The sequence below is a fragment of the Exophiala spinifera genome (genome assembly GCF_000836115.1).
Source record: "Exophiala spinifera strain CBS 89968 unplaced genomic scaffold supercont1.4, whole genome shotgun sequence".
NCBI classification, from domain to species: domain Eukaryota; kingdom Fungi; phylum Ascomycota; class Eurotiomycetes; order Chaetothyriales; family Herpotrichiellaceae; genus Exophiala; species Exophiala spinifera.
Genome location: NW_015622516.1, coordinates 1,847,722 through 1,865,127, shown reverse-complemented (window position 1 = coordinate 1,865,127; position 17,406 = coordinate 1,847,722). Strand labels below are relative to the sequence as shown.

General features: G+C 52.2%; 6 protein-coding genes across 6 annotated transcripts; 2 read left to right on the top strand and 4 right to left on the bottom strand.

Moving 5' to 3' along the window:
- Positions 1–507: 507 nt before the first annotated feature.
- Positions 508–1,446, top strand: PV08_05865 (uncharacterized protein; the record flags this gene model as incomplete). The annotated part of the gene is made up of 1 exon (XM_016380204.1): positions 508–1,446. One exon carries the CDS (start codon positions 508–510, stop codon positions 1,444–1,446), a length of 939 nt encoding a protein of 312 aa, XP_016236031.1.
- A 1,575-nt stretch (positions 1,447–3,021) lies between these two features.
- On the bottom strand, positions 3,022–4,254 carry PV08_05864 (uncharacterized protein; the record flags this gene model as incomplete). Its single annotated transcript, XM_016380203.1, has 3 exons — positions 3,022–3,416; positions 3,549–3,849; positions 3,967–4,254. The coding sequence occupies 3 exons, from the start codon at positions 4,252–4,254 to the stop codon at positions 3,022–3,024; spliced, it is 984 nt and encodes a 327-aa protein (XP_016236030.1).
- A 1,183-nt stretch (positions 4,255–5,437) lies between these two features.
- Positions 5,438–8,893, bottom strand: PV08_05863 (uncharacterized protein; the record flags this gene model as incomplete). Its single annotated transcript, XM_016380202.1, has 4 exons — positions 5,438–7,761; positions 7,820–8,119; positions 8,196–8,382; positions 8,444–8,893. 4 exons carry the CDS (start codon positions 8,891–8,893, stop codon positions 5,438–5,440), a joined length of 3,261 nt encoding a protein of 1,086 aa, XP_016236029.1.
- Positions 8,894–9,932: 1,039 nt separating this feature from the next.
- Positions 9,933–11,894, bottom strand: PV08_05862 (uncharacterized protein; the record flags this gene model as incomplete). Its single annotated transcript, XM_016380201.1, has 4 exons — positions 9,933–10,085; positions 10,142–10,943; positions 10,991–11,173; positions 11,230–11,894. The coding sequence occupies 4 exons, from the start codon at positions 11,892–11,894 to the stop codon at positions 9,933–9,935; spliced, it is 1,803 nt and encodes a 600-aa protein (XP_016236028.1).
- A 2,133-nt stretch (positions 11,895–14,027) lies between these two features.
- PV08_05861 (tyrosine-tRNA ligase) lies at positions 14,028–15,272 on the bottom strand (the record flags this gene model as incomplete). The annotated part of the gene is made up of 1 exon (XM_016380200.1): positions 14,028–15,272. One exon carries the CDS (start codon positions 15,270–15,272, stop codon positions 14,028–14,030), a length of 1,245 nt encoding a protein of 414 aa, XP_016236027.1.
- A 594-nt stretch (positions 15,273–15,866) lies between these two features.
- Positions 15,867–17,028, top strand: PV08_05860 (cyclin-dependent kinase 1; the record flags this gene model as incomplete). Its single annotated transcript, XM_016380199.1, has 4 exons — positions 15,867–15,903; positions 15,972–16,483; positions 16,538–16,701; positions 16,755–17,028. The coding sequence occupies 4 exons, from the start codon at positions 15,867–15,869 to the stop codon at positions 17,026–17,028; spliced, it is 987 nt and encodes a 328-aa protein (XP_016236026.1).
- Between the last annotated feature and the right edge of the window lie 378 nt (positions 17,029–17,406).

Genomic DNA, 17,406 nt, shown 5'->3' with positions numbered 1-17,406 from the left:
GGCGACACATGCCTCGGAGGTACTACTCGTAGGTAGGTACAGGGAGTTTGTAGCCTTCCAGTGAGGATAGTAATCGGCAGTGCCTGGCTCTCCTTGGGCGCTGCGGTCCAGTTCATGCAGGTGCTCGGCCCATGGCGAAAATTTCTCCTGCCAAGTCGCATCTTCTAGCAACAGGCTAAATCGACAACGGACTAGCGTGGGCCGGTATAGTTTCCTCTTAAGGTCAGAGTCAGAATGTACTCGTACTCGTAGATACCCATCTGTTTACCGTATCAAAGATTTGTTACGTGTGAGGCGGCGATCGTCGTTGTCTTCGAGATTCCACTCAGAAGGTCTGAACACCTGAAAGACTGCCTGCGCACACTCCCTCCTGCTGACTCCTACTTGGGTCGACAGACCAAGGCCATTCCGAGAAGGCCACTGCTTCCACCACTGAGAATATCATCCTCACCGAGGAACTTGGTACGTCAAAGGCATCAGTAACCTCTGCCAGACCAAACATTCATCATGTCATATCCTCCGCCTCCAGGCTCAGGTTACAAACCTTCCACCCCTGCCTCACTACCTCCCCGGCCGCCGCCGCCAACAGCCAACCCTGCGCTCGCCTTCAAGCCGGCGTCAATCGCCTCCTCCAAACCTGCTTTTGCAGGCTTCGCACCACGATCCGTGGCTTCGAACAACTTCCGCACCAGCAGCCCAGCTCAGTACACGGCATCCCCGGCCGCATCATACCCCGCTGCCCCTCAATATCCAGGACAGCCACAATATGATAGTCCGTACTCGGGGCCCCCTCAAATCCGCAATCCCTTCGTACCGCCTTCAGATACCTCTTCTGCAGCGAGCGGCTTCCCCCCTGGCTATGATCCTGAATATGAGGCACAAATACAGCAGTGGCAGAGCGCTTACTTGAACAAAGATGGTCCTACTCCGTCTACATCATTACCAAAACCGGCAGGGACACAAAGCCTACCCACCAAAACAGACACCATCAAACAAGATGATACTCCAAAGACGGTCCAACGCGCGGGAGGAGGTTCTACATGGACCGACCCGACCTTGCTCGAGTGGGACCCAGCGCACTTTCGCATCTTCGTGGGCAATCTTGCGGGGGAGGTGACTGACGAGTCACTGCTCAAGGCCTTTTCTCAGTATCCTTCTGTGCAAAAGGCGAGGGTCATTCGTGATAAACGCACTACAAAGTCCAAAGGCTACGGTTTCGTGAGTTTTTCAGACGGAGACGACTACTTCCGTGCCGCCCGAGACATGAATGGCAAGTATGTCGGAAGTCATCCGATCGTGGTTAAAAAGGCCGTCACAGATGTGCGTCCTACAACACAGAAGCAGAACAAGGGCAAGGGAGGAGCCGGCGGACATGGCAAGGTGCAACATGGTGGCGTGAATAAGAAGCAGCCGAAGACAAAGGGAGGATTGAAGGTCTTGGGTTGATTTCGACCAGAACGACGCAAGCACATTCGTCGTGTTTCTTCAACTACTCATTTTTCATCGCACCATTCCTACACCGTCGAAGAAGCCACTGATTCTCGACATCGAGACTCAACGGGTGCCCTTCACGATCCTGTCTTCGTCGAATTTGGTCGTTTATTCGGAAGCAAAACTACTGGCCATGGAGATCATTCTACTCGACATTATTGTTTGTGGTATTACGCCGCCTTTGCAAAACACGCACCAGGGTTCCGAAACCGGGAATAATTTCCCAATAGACAGGCTGAAATCTATACTCAGCGCGTCCGCTCTGCGGGGATACTCTTCCGGATATAATCTCGGCTCGGATGACGGCTCGCTTGAATCGGTGTCAATCAAATGATGAGCGGATTTTCGACAGCCCTCTACAAACACGATGTTCGAATAACGTACGAAAGAATGAGCAGCTCGTCAGACCATGAGCCTACACCGCTCCAGTGTCTTGGTACAGGCGCGAGGAGGGTTTGGAGGTCGTTTTGGGTGGAATGGGGAGAAAGAAGGCGCCATTTCTTTGAACCAGAGCAAAGATGTTGGGGGTTTCCTCAGTTGGGAATGAAATTGACCCCGGACAATATGCAAGCAAGATCCCACTTTTTTTTATCGGGAAAAAAAGTACGTGGGTCGACGCTGACAAGTCAACCTTTCCGTAGTCAGGGTCCTCTCTTTTACTGTAATTCAGGATGAGACCGAAGTGGCAACTTTCCACTTGCTAAAGCTCTACAGATATGGGGAGAGGAGGGTGGCCCCCGCGGGGGGGGGGGATCTATTCGGCAGACGGGATGATTGACAACGTTCCCCAGTTCTTCGTCTTTCAATGCCGAATAACCACGACATTTCAAGTTCTCGGTGATTCATCTCACGTCCGTCTCTTATATATGTATATGTATCCCTTACAGTGCTCGTACATATTCTGTGGTACCGTGCGTTCTCAACTGCCCGGTCGGGGAGAGGGATCTCACGTTGATCCGTTCTTTAAAACGTGAAACAACGCTTCATAGGTAGTGAACCATGTAAATGTCATGGGGTCTTTTTAACATTATTATTGTTGTAACTAGTACGTATTAAACCAGTAGGGGAGTAGTCAAGGATGGTGAGAGTGAACCTCACCACACACCAGAGAAATGGTCGTACGTGGGTTTGCATTTGCTCCAGACGTCATCACAAAGGAAGGTCGGATGCACACTGACACCGAGTAGTGTCGACGAATGAGTGATTGTCTTCTGTCGGCCCTTTTTTTCCGGTGCAATCCGTCTAGTCCAGGAAGTCCTGAGTTCGGAGGAGGAGGAGGAGGAGCGACAAAAAGAACCCCCCCCCCTCTTCCCCTTGTCTCTCCCCTCGTTTCAAGACTTGAGACAAATCTGTCGACAATGGGTTTCGTTCTCACCACCAAAGGGCGTGGGAAGAAAGTGAACGAATTGACAGCTCCGTCTGCAAGTCCGAAAAGAGAAGGGGGGAAACCAAAAGGACGAGAGGCGGGGAGAGAGAGAGAGACAGAGACACCGGGCTACCTTTGTTTCGTGGTAAAGATTCCGGCACGTTTCAGACGGTCTGTTCCTCTTTGGCGCCCGGCGAGACGGGCAACGGATGTGAATCGTGAGTCACGGCGCCGTCCGTCAAGGTGTGTTTGTCCGAAGACATGCTCATCGAGTTGAAGTCGTTCCCGGCGGCGCTTCTCGAGGGGGCGAGCGCAATGTTCGGCCTGGACGTCTTCTTGGAGGGCGTCATCATCTGCACCTCGAGGTCGTCAAAGTCCTGGCCTGGGTTGGCCGTGGTCCAGTCGAACGCCTCGAGGAGGTAGAAGAATCCCGCGGCGACCAGCGACCCCAAGAACGGGCCGAGCCAGTAGATCCAGTGGTAGCCCGGGAAGCTGTGGGTGACGACGTCCGGACCGAATGCTCGAGCAGGGTTGATTCCGGCGCCGGTGTAGTAGATGCCTGTTTTGTTTTGGTACAAACGCGTGTCAGCTAGCTAACCTCTCTCAAGGTCAACGCGGTGTGAGAAAGCTGGAAATGATTCGGATGCTTTTTTTTTCTCTGGAGAAAAAAAAAAGGAAAAAAAAAACTTACTGAGCATGTGGCCGATGAAGAGCGCAATTCCAATCCCAAGCGGTGCAAGGAAGGTGGCCTTGGACTTGACGGCCGCCAACATGACGACCGCGAACACCAACTGTATGGTGGTGAACATTTCGATAAAGAGCCCTCGAGTAATGGAACAGCCACCGCCGAGCCGGACGTTGACGGCCATGGGACCAGGCAGTGTCGCCGATACTGCTCCTGCGGCTGCAATCCCCCCGAGGATTTGCGCCACGAAGACGACCGCGCCCCTGGACTTGGGCACGGCTCCGATGAGAACCAGGGTGAAAGCAACCTTTTCGAAAGAAAAAGCAAATAGGTCAGCATGTTCAAGCTTTGCTCTCGATATACATGATCTTTTCTTTCTGGGTCGAGTGAAGGGGAGGGAGGGGGGGGGGGGGAGAAAGCATACTGCTGGATTGAACATTCCTCCGCTCACACGATAGAACAGCCAAACATTGATGGCCACGGAGCAGCCGAACCCAAGAGCAATGAAGAAGATCGTCAGGAGATTGGGCCTGGCGGCTTCACCGGTGGGAGGGGGCGTGTTGGCCACTTGAGCAATGGCAAAGGAAAAGAAAAGGAACAAGAAGGTTCCTGCAAGCTCGGAGATGAATGCAGTCATGTGGTTGCGGTGCGCGTCGGGCAGAAAACCCATGAATGTTCCGGTGTGACCGGGACGGATCCTTTTGAGATGCATACTGGGTATGGGTGGTGTGGTGATAAGGGGATGGCCTGCGAAGGAAGTCTGATACAGTGGTGTATATTGAAACAACTGCAAACGGCAGCACGACTTTTTATAGAGAGGTAGCAGTTGGCATGAGAACTAGGAGACTCGGCTTGGAGGAGGGGGGTGCCTGCACATGTATATAGCTCGACTCGATACTCGAGTGCTTGGTACCACCACGACCTGTACGTCTGAATACGGCCGTGGCCCCTCAGGGAGAGTTTGCATAGCGTATCGACTCGTGAAGCTGGGTCCCTGAGCGCTTGGTTCTGCTCAGCGGTGTTCCTGAGCGCAGAGACGATTTCATCGAAGGACCGTGCCCGGCTGCGACTCCATACTACCACAACGAGTAGCAGCAGAAGAGGGGTTAGATCCGCTCACCACTGACGTTTGATAGCAAACCGCTGCTTTCAACGGTCTGCAAGCGCAAAACTTTGCCGGGATGAGGATATCGGAAGATGCCACCCTCTTCTCAGAGCCAGCTCTCATCATCTCAGTGGAACTTTAATCGAGTGTGCCTCCGTCCCGCGATATACTCTTATCGGAGACATTTTGAAGGGAAAAAAGTCAATCTCAATCGTAGGTCAGTCGATCAACACCACGCAAAAGGGCAATATTTCGAACAACCGATAGTGCAAGAGCCTCGATGATCATCTGAGGCTATTAGTGAAACCCTGCCTCATCTGAACGATCTTCGGGTTTCGGATGGTGCGTGCTCCAATATCATGTCATGATGTTTGGACCTCGTTTGCACGGGCCCCGGGGATGGCGCTCTTGTATCCCATTGGATCTCTCGACTTCATCTGCCCTTCATTTGGTAGTGAGCCCTGGAAGTTCTGAAAAATATATCGCTTTTGACGTAAAATCGCTTGGATAAAGTCGCTTTGAGGGGTGGCTTAAATGAGCACCCGGAACGTGAGCTACTGCACCATAACAAGACACGGTCCGTATCTGTTTTGGGGTTCCAAGAGCCGAAAGGTTGCCGTGAGGCGTGAGAGCCGCCTTCTGTGGACAAGAACAGGGATGTAACACTGTGATAATTGTGAGGAAACCAGAAGCCACCTTGAGAAGATCCGAGGATGTCGTTCGACGACTGAAACCTTCGCGCGCTGACGGGTACCATGCAAGCTGAAAGCGTGGCGAAGTCATCAACCCGTCAAAACTTTATCGGCTTCTTCCCCTTCTGCGCGTTCCACGAAGTCCCAACTTCCAGCTCATCGCTCTTTTTTCCAGTCTCTGCATCTGCTTGGTATCGCCCGACAGACTCTGAAGTTTTGCTCTCTGGGTCCACCGCAAAAGCACCCTTCGAGATATCGTCCGGGTCTAATTTCACTTCAGCTGTCGTGGTCTCGTCGGCAGTCCCGTCTCCACCAACCCCTCGCTCAGTGGGGTCGTCACCGTTTTCTATATTTCCCTCACCCTCATCGTCTTTTTCTCGTGGTGTGAGAACTTTTAATCTGATTCCGTCCCCACTGAGTGTAGAGTAAACGCGCAGACCGACCACGCAGACCGCATTCCATTGTTCCTCAGGGCCTTCGCCACCGTCGTCGGACCTCTCAACCACGTCGAGGACTGGTGGTGGAGAAACTGGCATGGTTCCTCGGCGCGATGGACGACGTCGACGACGTACACTTCTGTAGCGACTCATTCGAAGCGATGAGGAAGATGACTCGTCGGACGACCACGACTCCTCAGGAGACATGTCGATATCTGTATTCCAATCGAATGGAGGGAATGAGCCTTCGGAGAGTTCGTCAATGTTGTCGCGACTGGCCTCGCGGATGACGATGTATGTTTCCCCAGCGCCATTTGGAAGGCTTTCTTCACCGGCACCGCTTCCAGTATCGATTACCGCGGCAGTCGTGTCGAGTGTATCACTGCGGCGCGGATATCGGGTTGGCACCTGGGACGTATTGTTATGTGTACCGCGGCGCAAGCGTTCAGGAGCTGCCGACAGAGTCGGCATCACCTTGGTTGTTGAGTTCGACACTTCGGTAGCGTTCTGCTCTCGCTCAGTCTGCCTCGAAGTGTTGACTGCTCCCCCACCACTGTTCACAGGTTGTTGTTCGTGTTTCGCTTCATTCGAGGCAGCTGGTGCAAGCTCTTGCTTATTGGCTTGGCCGGCCTCCTTTTCTACACGGCGAATAACAGTCTCCAATGACTCGACAATGGGCTCGGCCGATGAAGTCGGGGCATCTTCCTTTTCCCGGATTGTCTCGAGGCCACTGATGGGCTCCAGGATCTCGTCTGTTTTGTCAGCTTTTCTCCCCACTCTGGTGCCTTCACCAATCGCAATAACCTCAGCATGTTTAGGTCCAGTTTCTTCAACTGCCGCATTGCTGTCCTTCTGTTGGTGTTCAGACTTCTGTTCATTGACGACGATGAATTGTTCGGCGATCTGGCCATCCTCGATGTTTTCGCCAACTGGTCCTTCCGGCTGTTCCATGGCGCCGTTGACATTTTGCTTCCTCGCTTTCCTTCGTCTGTCTCTCTCTAGCATCTCCTTGTCTCTCCTGTGGCGCTCCTTCTGCCTTTTCCAGTCTTTCTCTGCTTGTTTTTTCATCTTCTGCTTGAGCTTTTCTCTGTCCTTCACTCTTTGCGCCTTCTCTCGCCTCTTTCTTTCTGCCTTTTCAGACTCACTCTCAACATACACACCCTTAGCATGTGCCAAATCATACGACAGCCCCATCTGAATCAGTTTTTCCCTCCTCGTTGCTGCATAGACGGGCAACACGTCTTCTAGATGGTCCTTGTCTGTGTTCCTCGTCGCGGTGATCCGCATGAGCACTGAATACGTCCCTTTCTCCAATTCGATGTCCGTACTGACCGATCTTGCCATTGCATAGTTACCGTTGCTTCTCACGATGTAGTCATTGTCGTCTTCCTTGTCGTCTGATTCTAACCGGAACTGCAGGTCAAATCCATAGCCGCCTTCTAAGCCCCCGAAATAAGTATCGTCCAGCTGTGCGAGAACAATCACGACCGGTGCATTCTCCTCAAGGGTCAGGCTGAACCTGGTGCTGTGATACTCGGAGCTCCAACTGACGTTGACACTCGTCCAGCACTGCGTGACATTCCAGCCAGGCCCGAATATCCGTGTCCGGTCGAAATGCTGATATTTCTTGAGCAAGTCATCATAGCTGATCCAAAATACCCCGTCGTTACCAAATTTGTGGTCGAGAAGCTCCATCCATTCCGCATTCCATTCGGCAGACCCGTCACTCCATTTTCCGGTCCATTCTTTCTTGCCCCACGGGTTACGCAGCTTGAGGAGTCGCTCCCCCTTCACTTCCCGGGCATCCATAATCGAGTATGCATGTCCTTCCGAGATGCCCTCCCGTTCGCGAGACACCACACTCGTATCTAGCCAGTTCGAGTAAAATCCGGTTGCGCAACCAAAGAGGAATTGTTTACCGACCTGCATGAGCTCATCTCTCCAGAAAGCCTCACGGTCAAGGATATCCGTACTGTACACCTCAGCTATCACAAAATCAGTCAGCATTGGGTTGAGGCATGTGGGAACACATGCAATACTGACTTGTCACACCCCCGGTGAGATCCTCGATGGCCTCTCCGGTGAAACCGCCGTCAATGCTTGCAAAATCGCCGTGCGCTTTGGCGTAAGCCTTCTCAAGCAAGGGAAGCCAAGTCTCGTTCTCGTCGCTGCATTGCGCGAAGTACAATGCGCGTGAACCCGTCTGATGGGCTTTCCGGTACTCTTCGGCAGAGTCGACTCGATTGATATCGTCCCAAACGTCTCGCTCCTCGCGAGCTTCGTCGTAATCTGGAGCGCGGAGGTACAGTTTGTCATCGACAATGGTGTGTTGCCATTCACCATCTGCAGAACGGGTCAGCTATTCGAGGATACTCCTTGAAAGCACCGAGAAACCTCAACGTAGGCGGTAAACTCTTACCTCGGAAGAACACAAATCCATACACGCCGACCTGCATGTCATGCTTCACACAGATTTTGTCAATCAAGCCCTTCATGTTACCCAGGCCGCAGAGCGCCGCCATGAGGTAACAATCTCCATCTCGGCCCTGGCGAACATCACCTGCTGTCGGACCATTGATGTAGAACTGCGGATTCTCGAAGATATCCTGATTATCGCCATGTCAGTGACATTCATGTCTGGAATAGCATACGAAGCCCGACACGTACAGTGACTCGTTTGACACCCTTTGGTTTCATTGAGTCTCCAGGATTGCTCAGACCATCGAGACAGTTGCGCTGCCCAGACTTCAAATCCCATTCGATGTCGAAGTGGGGATCGCGATACTTTTGGTTCAGCCGTCTACATTCTCTTATGATGCGGTCGACGTCGCGCTCACACTCCCTACGCGCCTCCTCGTACGACTTTGCAGCCCGTTGGCCCGACACCACACCGCGGGGCCGCCTAGCAGCCTTTTTGCGAGCGTACGGGTTGTCAGGAAGTACTGTGAAGACTTTCCCGGGATATTTCGTGTTGAGCTTGTCCCAAAATTGGCGCACTGTTTCCTGAGGCGACTGATGCCTGATCTTGCGGCGGGGTTTGGGCGGTGGTGCTACAGCTATCTCAGGAGGTGGCGGCCCATAGTATCGACCTCCCACCAGGTCCCTTCGGTCATCCATGACACTCGTCGGGATCAATCACTAGATGGAATAATGTTTTTGAGTTGCGACGTCCGAAAGTGATGGCTTTTTGACGGTCTTGATGTCGTACTCTGACGTCGAGTAACGTTGTTGATTTAACACAATTCAAGGGACACTTGATGCGCAAGGTGCCGGTGTCCTGCTCAAGGAGTCGGCTTCACTCGTAGCGGGCACAGAATGCATGAGTGAGACGCAAAGGTCGAGGAGAAACGAGTATTTGAACAACATTACCAGGCTGCTGAAGTGGCGCATGCGAATCGTTCGTGCATGTTATGCGTGTTACCAACTTACTAGAGCCCTGGGCTAAAGCCACAGGACTCTGGCCGGTGTGGTGTTGGGCGAAACAAAACCCGACCTTGTCGTCCCCCCGTGTCCTGGTGATACCAGGATCAGAGGCTGGTTGGCGAATCAGAAGCCCGCTGGTGTGTTGTCTTGGGTGGACTGATTTGCGGCTGAGTCGATCCGATGTGCTGGGCTGGGAACTTTTGTAATCACTAAAGCGCCTTGGTTAGTTGAAGCTCCCAACGACGTGGATCACTTCATGCTAGGCCGCACAAGGTCCAGCTTCGAAGACACCGGTCCCAAAAGGACGCGTGGACCATTGCACAGAGGAGTTGTTTTTTCTTATTTACTCTTCCCAAAAGTGAGGATGCGTCATGACAACCGTCCGGCAAAGACTTGAATGACAGGGGAAGGCAAAGCCGAACCACTGTCGCAATGTTGTTTCGATTGGAGCAAAACCAGCGACCAGGCCTCCCGTGCATAGGCGAAAGTATGGCCAATGATAAAAAACAAACACACATGAATTCATTCACACATGGAGATTAGGTAGGTATAGATATGTTTTGCATTGCAGAAATTTCAGAGTTGTGTCCCTGGTAGACCCACGAAAAGATGGCTTCGTACTTGTGCTGCACCGACAATAAATACGGTTCGGTGTCGCTTGTCCAGGAAACAAGACGCATTACGATATGTTACATCCCCTGCACAAAGCATCTCCCTGCGATGAACGACACCCTCAGAAACCTTGCTTCTCGAGTATTTCGGAATTTCCGTTCTCGGGGACAATGACGAGGTTGTCGGAGCGGAAGGGGTCGACCTTGACCGACTTGAATTTGCGTGCGGAGACCTTGTTCTCAAACAAGACATCGAGTTCGGCATAGGTGAGTCCCTACGGAAACCCGCAGTCAGAACGTGCAGTAGGGTATAGTTGGTCTGGGGACTTACCTTTGGTTCCGGAAGACGGAAATACGTCCAAATCAATCCCAGAGCATTGAGACCCCCCCAGAAGAAGCAGGTCTTTCCACGCCAGTTCCACGCGGTCGGATTCATCATGCGGGGTTGAAGGGTACCGATGACGATGCCCATGGCATTGTAGACGTTTCGTGACAGGACAACGGTCTTGATACGAAGTCGGGTGGACGGCAGCTCGGCAACGAGTGAGTAGCAGACTGGGCCCACGGTGAAGTCGTAGACGAAGGTCAGAATGAGGATCAGAGCACCAGTCGCCCAACTGAGGGAAATGGCTGGAGCCGGTACACCCAGGCCACCAATGACCATGAGAATGACGAACATGGCAACCTGACCCCAGATGTATAAATCGCGTCGGCCGAAATGTGGCATCAAAAACCAGGACAACACTGTGCCACAGAAGCCCATCGCGCTCTGACCGACGCCGAGGGAGTAAGCATTCGAATCACTGAGACCAGCCTGTTGCATAAAGTACGTGCCCCAGCCGATCATCGGAGAGCCCGATGTTTGCTGGATGAGCCAAGTCACACAAGTCACTTCGGTACGGCGGAGGTCGATGCCCTTGAAGCAGTCAAGGTAGGAGGTACCGGCTGTCTGCTGAATTTCAAGCTCGTTGGTGTGAATCATCATGGCGAGAGTATCTTCCACATTGAATGCGGCGTTCTTCTTGGAGGTCAACTTCAACAGGGCCCTACGAGCTTCGTCAAGCTTTCCATGGCGGACCAACCACCACGGCGACTCGGGGGCAAAGAATGCAGCAGTAGCGATTGGGAGTGGCCTGGAAATGTTAGCGAGAATCCAAACGACCTGTCAACAATTCCATACCAGATCCATTGAATGGCATACGGAATACGATACGCCCATTCGGTTGTATTGCTTACGAACCCTTTCAGGATACCAGCGGCGATGAGCTGGCCGATAACCCAACAAAGGTTGACGTAAGTTGTCAAGTAGGGTCGAAGTTGTACTGGGGTGACTTCAGCGGCGTATGTGGTGGTTAGAGTCTGGCTGTTTTCGGGTTAACAACAAATATGAGATTAAGTGAATATGGTTTCTTGACTCACAAAACACCCCAAGGGAGGCCAGAGAGAACATAGCCAGCAAGCAGCATCTTGACGTTGACCGCAAAAAAAGTAATGAAAATGGTGCCCGTGATGAACATCAGAGATCCGATCATAGTCCAGCGGTATCCAATCCTTTCAGAGATGATACCGTTCAGGAAGAGACCAATAATTTGAGCAGCAGCAGTACCGTTTGAGAGAGCGGATTGCCAAGTAGCGGTCAGCTGGTATGACGGAGCATTATCCTTGAGCCCTGCGTAGGAGCCATATTTCTTCTGGAAAGCAGGATTGCCGAAGAAATTGCCCAGTAGGTAGGTGTCGTAGCCTTCCATGATGACAGCAAGCGAAATGGCGAAGGAGAACATGATGGCTTTTGGATAGAGTCTGCAACCTTCGCGGAAGGTCATCTTGTGCTCGAACTCAACAGCATTCTGGGCATCCGCGGTGAGCTCGGCCAGATTTGGGACCGCAACGGACATCTTGCGAAGAGTGTCATCCTTCTGGTTGAAGACAGCCTGTCCCTGTGTGGCTCCAGCAACGTCAGCCGGGACAATGGATGACCTTCGTCGTGTGGCATCAAGATGGGATGCTCCCTGGTTCTCTGCATAGTGAGACACGCTCATATGGCGGCCGGTCCGGCCGCCTTCTTCATCGTGGTGATAACTCATAGTCTCTGTTGCAGGCCTTTGCGGTTGGGATGGGTTATGTCGTGAGCGAAGTCGTCTAGTGAAGGAGGGTAGGGATGCAGAGGACACGAGCATGAATATATACAACTCAGGCTTCACCGAGAAGATCGCTTACTGCAAACAATTACAACAGCACCCATGTTGACTGTCGTCAAATGTTGTACGAGAGAGAACAACGCGGGAGCTTGGGCTTGTGACATCTAACTCAAGAAAAAGGTAAAGCAGCCGAAGCAGGACTCTCGTTGGCTGGCGAGATTTTCGGTGAAAGAGATGGAGCAGTAGCATGAGAGCTTGATGTCGCTTGGTGTCGCTTGAGATGTCGGGCTTCTCGTTAGTCGCCGTGAAGCTTTCCCTGTTGGGTTCGTCATGAAGCTTAAGGCACCACTTAAGCGACGAGGTCTCGCGACAAGATGCTTTCACCCTGCACTGAGCTGCTGATCGAAGTTTTTTACCCTCGTTTTCCGCAGAATGTACCCCGCATATGGTGTAGCTCCAGCCTCCCCCCCTCAGCGCCCCGGCCTGGCCTGAGCTGATGGGCCTGGGCGTAACTCCACTTGCAGTTTGGCCGGCGCGCTGAAATTGGTCTCCAGCACATCTTTGAGCTGTCGGCGAGACACATGATATCTCGTATTTCTCCCAGAATACCCCTCTATGTCGATCAAGCGGAATCATACTGATTCAGCCATAGTTTCCGCCGGAGGCTACTCGGTGTCATTAGCCAGGACGCGTCCTTCTGTCGAGAGTCAGGTTTTGGCTCTCTCATCTGGCATCAAGCTCGGAGAAACCTGTCCTCACGAGTGTATGCACGGAGAAATTGTACCTCCCATAGCGTTATAGGTTATAGCAAGAGAGCTATGCAGCATATCCTAACTTGGTGCAGGCCCGTGTTTTAGCCTCGCATTCTCTCGTACAAGGGGTTCATGACGCCAGGGGAGACATTGCTCATGAGCTTAGAGGAGCACATTGAAACTTTAGGGAAAATGTCACTGACGTGATGGCGAGGGTGGTTGCAGCTATTCATCTTCATTGGGCGCTGGTGCATTCCACCTGCCTTTCCTCACAAAGGGTCATCGCAGTCTTCAGTGACGATCTCTTCATCCCTCGTGAATTTCCAACCGAGCTGTAAGAGCCAAGGGTGAACGACTGCTTGAGTTGCGTATGTGGCGTAGTTTGGGAGGCGGTCGCATGACTTGCTGGACGGCATTGTTAGGCCAAGAAGGAAACATTGGTTGATGAGCACATCCCCCAAGCCCGTGCTGACCGCAAACTGACAAGATTCACGATCCGAATCTCAGGGCCCCAGGTGTTGGAGCATTTGAGAACTGGGGTGGAACCGAGGTTCATGGATTTTTGGGTTCATGGGATACTCGTCGTACGAGTCTTCTGGCATGACAATTTCTGCATCAACGACAGTGATAGGCTTCTTTCTGAAAGTAGTCTAGACAGGTGATTGAGTGTCCAAATCTTTTGTGGCTGGCAACCTTATGCTATTGATCCTCTTCTCCAGGTAAATTTGGGGTTGTCTGAGGGGATCGAGAAAACCTTATTGTTAGCTCGTAATGATGAGTACTCAAATTTGGCCCAGTAAGCATCGACAAGACTGACGAAGCCTAGAGGCAAGGCAGAACTCTATACCTGAGGCTAGTGTGAGGTTGGAATCTGGAAAAAGCACGTGAGGCGCCGGCGCTGGAATAACGTGACTCCGAAAATTCTAGCGAAAATTCTAGCGAAGATTTCGCCGAGCGAACGTTGCATCCATCTATCGTGATATCAATCGCTACATACGGCGTCGACAGTCCGAGAGAGGAAGCCATAGCAATTTCCATTCTCTACCTGTCCCAATATTGCTCCGAGATCCCCGAAGAATCATATGCTTCCCCGGCGGGGCGATTGCGTGGAGTTCGATATTCAAAGCTCCATGGCATCTCTTTCCGTGTTCTAGCGAAAGGTCCTTCGAAATGATCTAGACGTGGCTGTTCTCTTCACATGTATCCGCATCAATCTCTTCATCCGTGCTGTCATCGTTTGGTCACCAAAAGCGACGGTTTAAGGCGAGGTGGTCTGACCTGCGGCCTGATTTTGCATTTCTTCGTGTCCGGTGTCGGACGACAGTCTTCACGCAGTCTTGCCTTCGATTTCTAGTTTCGACATTGCATCTTCTGCCGTCTTGCCGACTTCAACTTGCTCCTTGCCTTCGCCAGTAACGGTGCCATCTGGATTGGCCTGCACATTTCCTGCTCCCGGATAACGGGTGCCCTTGTTCTTGGGTTGTTTCTTCTTCTTTGCAGGCTCTGCTGGGGGATAAGCCTTCTGTTCAATCTCCTGCCACTCAGGGGATGCCTGATAATCAGCTTGGATCGGGGCTAGGAGCTCGTTCAAAGCAGCAGTTGCCCCAGCCTTCAGCAACTGAGGGGTCAGTTTGTCGGCCTTGTAGTCGGCCTTCAACGTCTCCATGTCATGGTAAACCAGTGGCTCTCCCTCTCCTTCTCTTCGTTCACAGACAAACGTGCCTTTGTGATTTGGGTCTTGCAGGGCACTGAATGGGAGCAATACATATTCAACGAAGGAGATGATACCGTTGCCATCTACTTCGCCAGTTGCCGCATATGCCTTTCTTAACTTCTTCTTGACGAGCTCTGGGCCATCAAGGACATCAATCTTGGAATCAGGGTCCGACGCCGACATCTTGCCTCCAGTCAAGCCAGGCACCATGGGATTCATAAGATGGGCTCGCTCTTTGTAGCCTATTCGAGGTAATGTTTCCTGGGCAAGGGCAAAGATCTTGCGCTGGTCGACCCCACCGAACTGAGCGTCGACCTTCAAGTGTTCTTCGTCAAGTGCCTGCATGAGAGGGTAAATAAGTCCAGATAGCGGTGCATTTTCACTCTGTTTGACGACTTCAGCGCCTGCTCTCTTCGCGTCGTGCTCAGTGACCACACTGCTCAGTCGGAATACGTCCATCGTGTAATCAGAGCTCAACTGGTAGGACGAGCCAAGGACAAACTCCAGCTTTTCCAGACTCACGCCGACGGCCTTGAGAAGGGAAGAGATGACGAACTTGTAGTACTCGGCGCGGTACTTGACCAGCTCGATAGGTGCCTTGAGATTGTCGAGAAACCCATGGATGTCGGCCAGAAGAATCTTGACGTGACATCCCGCTCGCAGAAAGTGCGCAATCTTCATCATGGGCACAAAATAACCGCAGTGAGGCCTGCCGGTGGTGGCTGTTCCCCAGTAGAGGACAAGCGGTCTTTGCTGCTTGAGGATGACATCTTCCAGGATATCTTTGTGCAGCACCTCCGCCAGCTGGTCGGTCACCAGAGAGAGTTTCTCTTCTGGCGACAATTCTCTACCCGCCATGATGGGCGAAGCCGAGGGAGAGGGCGGGCGCAGTGGGAGGAGGGTGGATGGGAGCAGTCTTTTCGACGATAGAGCACAGGGCCCGAGAAGACTCAGTCGCAGCGGTGTGTACTCGCTGGGCGTTGTGAGTCAATCACGGCACCTCGAGGCTCTGCAAAAAATTGTACTGTCGTGACTCTATGAGTCTTGCCCTTTAGGTACGAGGAATTAATGAATTAATGAATTAATTAATATTTTGTTCCCCGCGCTGTTCGCGCTGCGTCGCAGCGACTTCGCTTGGCTTCAGGAACACAATCGCCCCGCCAATCACAAAGACGCGTGCCCCAACACCCTCTCTAAATAGAAAACGTAAACAACCCTTCTGCACATCTTCACTTTGACCTCGCTCTCCCCTGGCTCTGCTGCGGTTCCTCAATCAAGTGCAATGAACCAGCCATACTAACACACAGGTCCTTCGATATTTACTGCCCGCGACTCCTGCAAAAATCCCCTCAAGCCCTCGACAACCGCCCACCCCTTTCTCGCAACCCAGTCCTGCCTTCCTCGGTCGCGACTTTGGATATTTTCATGAGGAAGTAGTAGTTGAGTGGCACAATGGAAAATTACCAGAAGATAGAGAAGATTGGTGAAGGTAGAATTCTGTCACCTGCTCGCTCACACGCGATCTGCAGCGGAACACCACTCACACCTGTCGACTAGGAACCTACGGCGTCGTCTACAAAGCCCGAGACCTGTCCAATGGCGGCCGCATCGTCGCTCTCAAAAAGATCCGGTTGGAAGCAGAGGACGAGGGTGTGCCTAGCACGGCCATTCGTGAAATCTCCCTGCTCAAAGAAATGAACGACCCCAACATTGTGCGACTTTTCAACATTGTCCATGCCGACGGCCACAAACTCTACCTCGTCTTCGAATTCCTCGACTGCGATCTCAAGAAATACATGGAGGCTCTGCCAGTGTCAGACGGTGGTCGGGGCAAAGCCCTTCCAGAGGGGTCGACAATGGACATGCAGAGATTGGGACTGGGGAAAGACATGGTCAAGAAATTCATGGCGCAGCTCGTCGAGGGAGTCCGATACTGTCATAGTCACCGTATCTTGCACCGTGATCTCAAGCCCCAAAACTTGTTGATTGATCGTGAGGGCAATCTCAAGCTGGCTGATTTTGGCCTGGCTCGTGCTTTTGGTGTCCCCCTGAGAACGTACACTCATGAGGTAATGTGCTTGACAAATCCTCCTCGCAGGACGATGCTGACCGTCCTTATCTAGGTCGTGACGCTTTGGTATCGTGCTCCCGAAATCCTCTTGGGCGGTCGCCAGTATTCCACTGGTGTCGATATGTGGTCTGTGGGCGCCATCTTCGCTGAGATGTGCACCCGAAAGCCACTATTCCCAGGGGACTCTGAAATCGACGAGATTTTCAAGATTTTCAAGTAAGTTTCGGTTTCATTTGGCTTGTTCCTCTCAATATTGATCTTGTACCTAGGCTGCTAGGAACACCCGACGAGAATACATGGCCAGGCATCACGTCGTTCCCAGACTTTAAGACGTCTTTTCCTAAATGGCGAAGGGAACCTACCAGCAAATTCGTGCCGAATCTCGAACCCGCAGGTCTCGAGCTTCTCGACGCCATGCTTGAATACGATCCCGCCCACCGAATTTCCGCCAAAGCAGCTTGCAACCATCCGTACTTCGCCGCTGGATCTGCAGCCTACTCTCAGCGCACCAACGGTGTCTCTCGACTGAACGGCTTCCACTAAAGGAGGACAGATGAGCAATGAGAGATGACCGTCGAACGTGGGGTAGGGCATTTGTGGCGTTTGAAGGAATTGCATGGACCAAGAAGAATCTATGCATTTGGGTCTGCTTGGGTTTGGTTACACCACGGGCAATGACTTACACAGGTGAAAAGGTGTTATTGACTATGGCATTTTCCTTTTATGCGAGAAGCAATCATTCCAGAATGGTGGGTCAGCCCTGCGAAGCCTTTTCTTCTTGCAGTTGTATGGATCAGACTCGCCTGGGCCTCTTACCTTGTAAATCTTCTACCACACAATAGAGCGAAAGAAATTTTTCAGCGACGAGGCAGAATCAACGAAGCCAAGATTGCATGTGAACTCTCTATTCATACTGCGTAG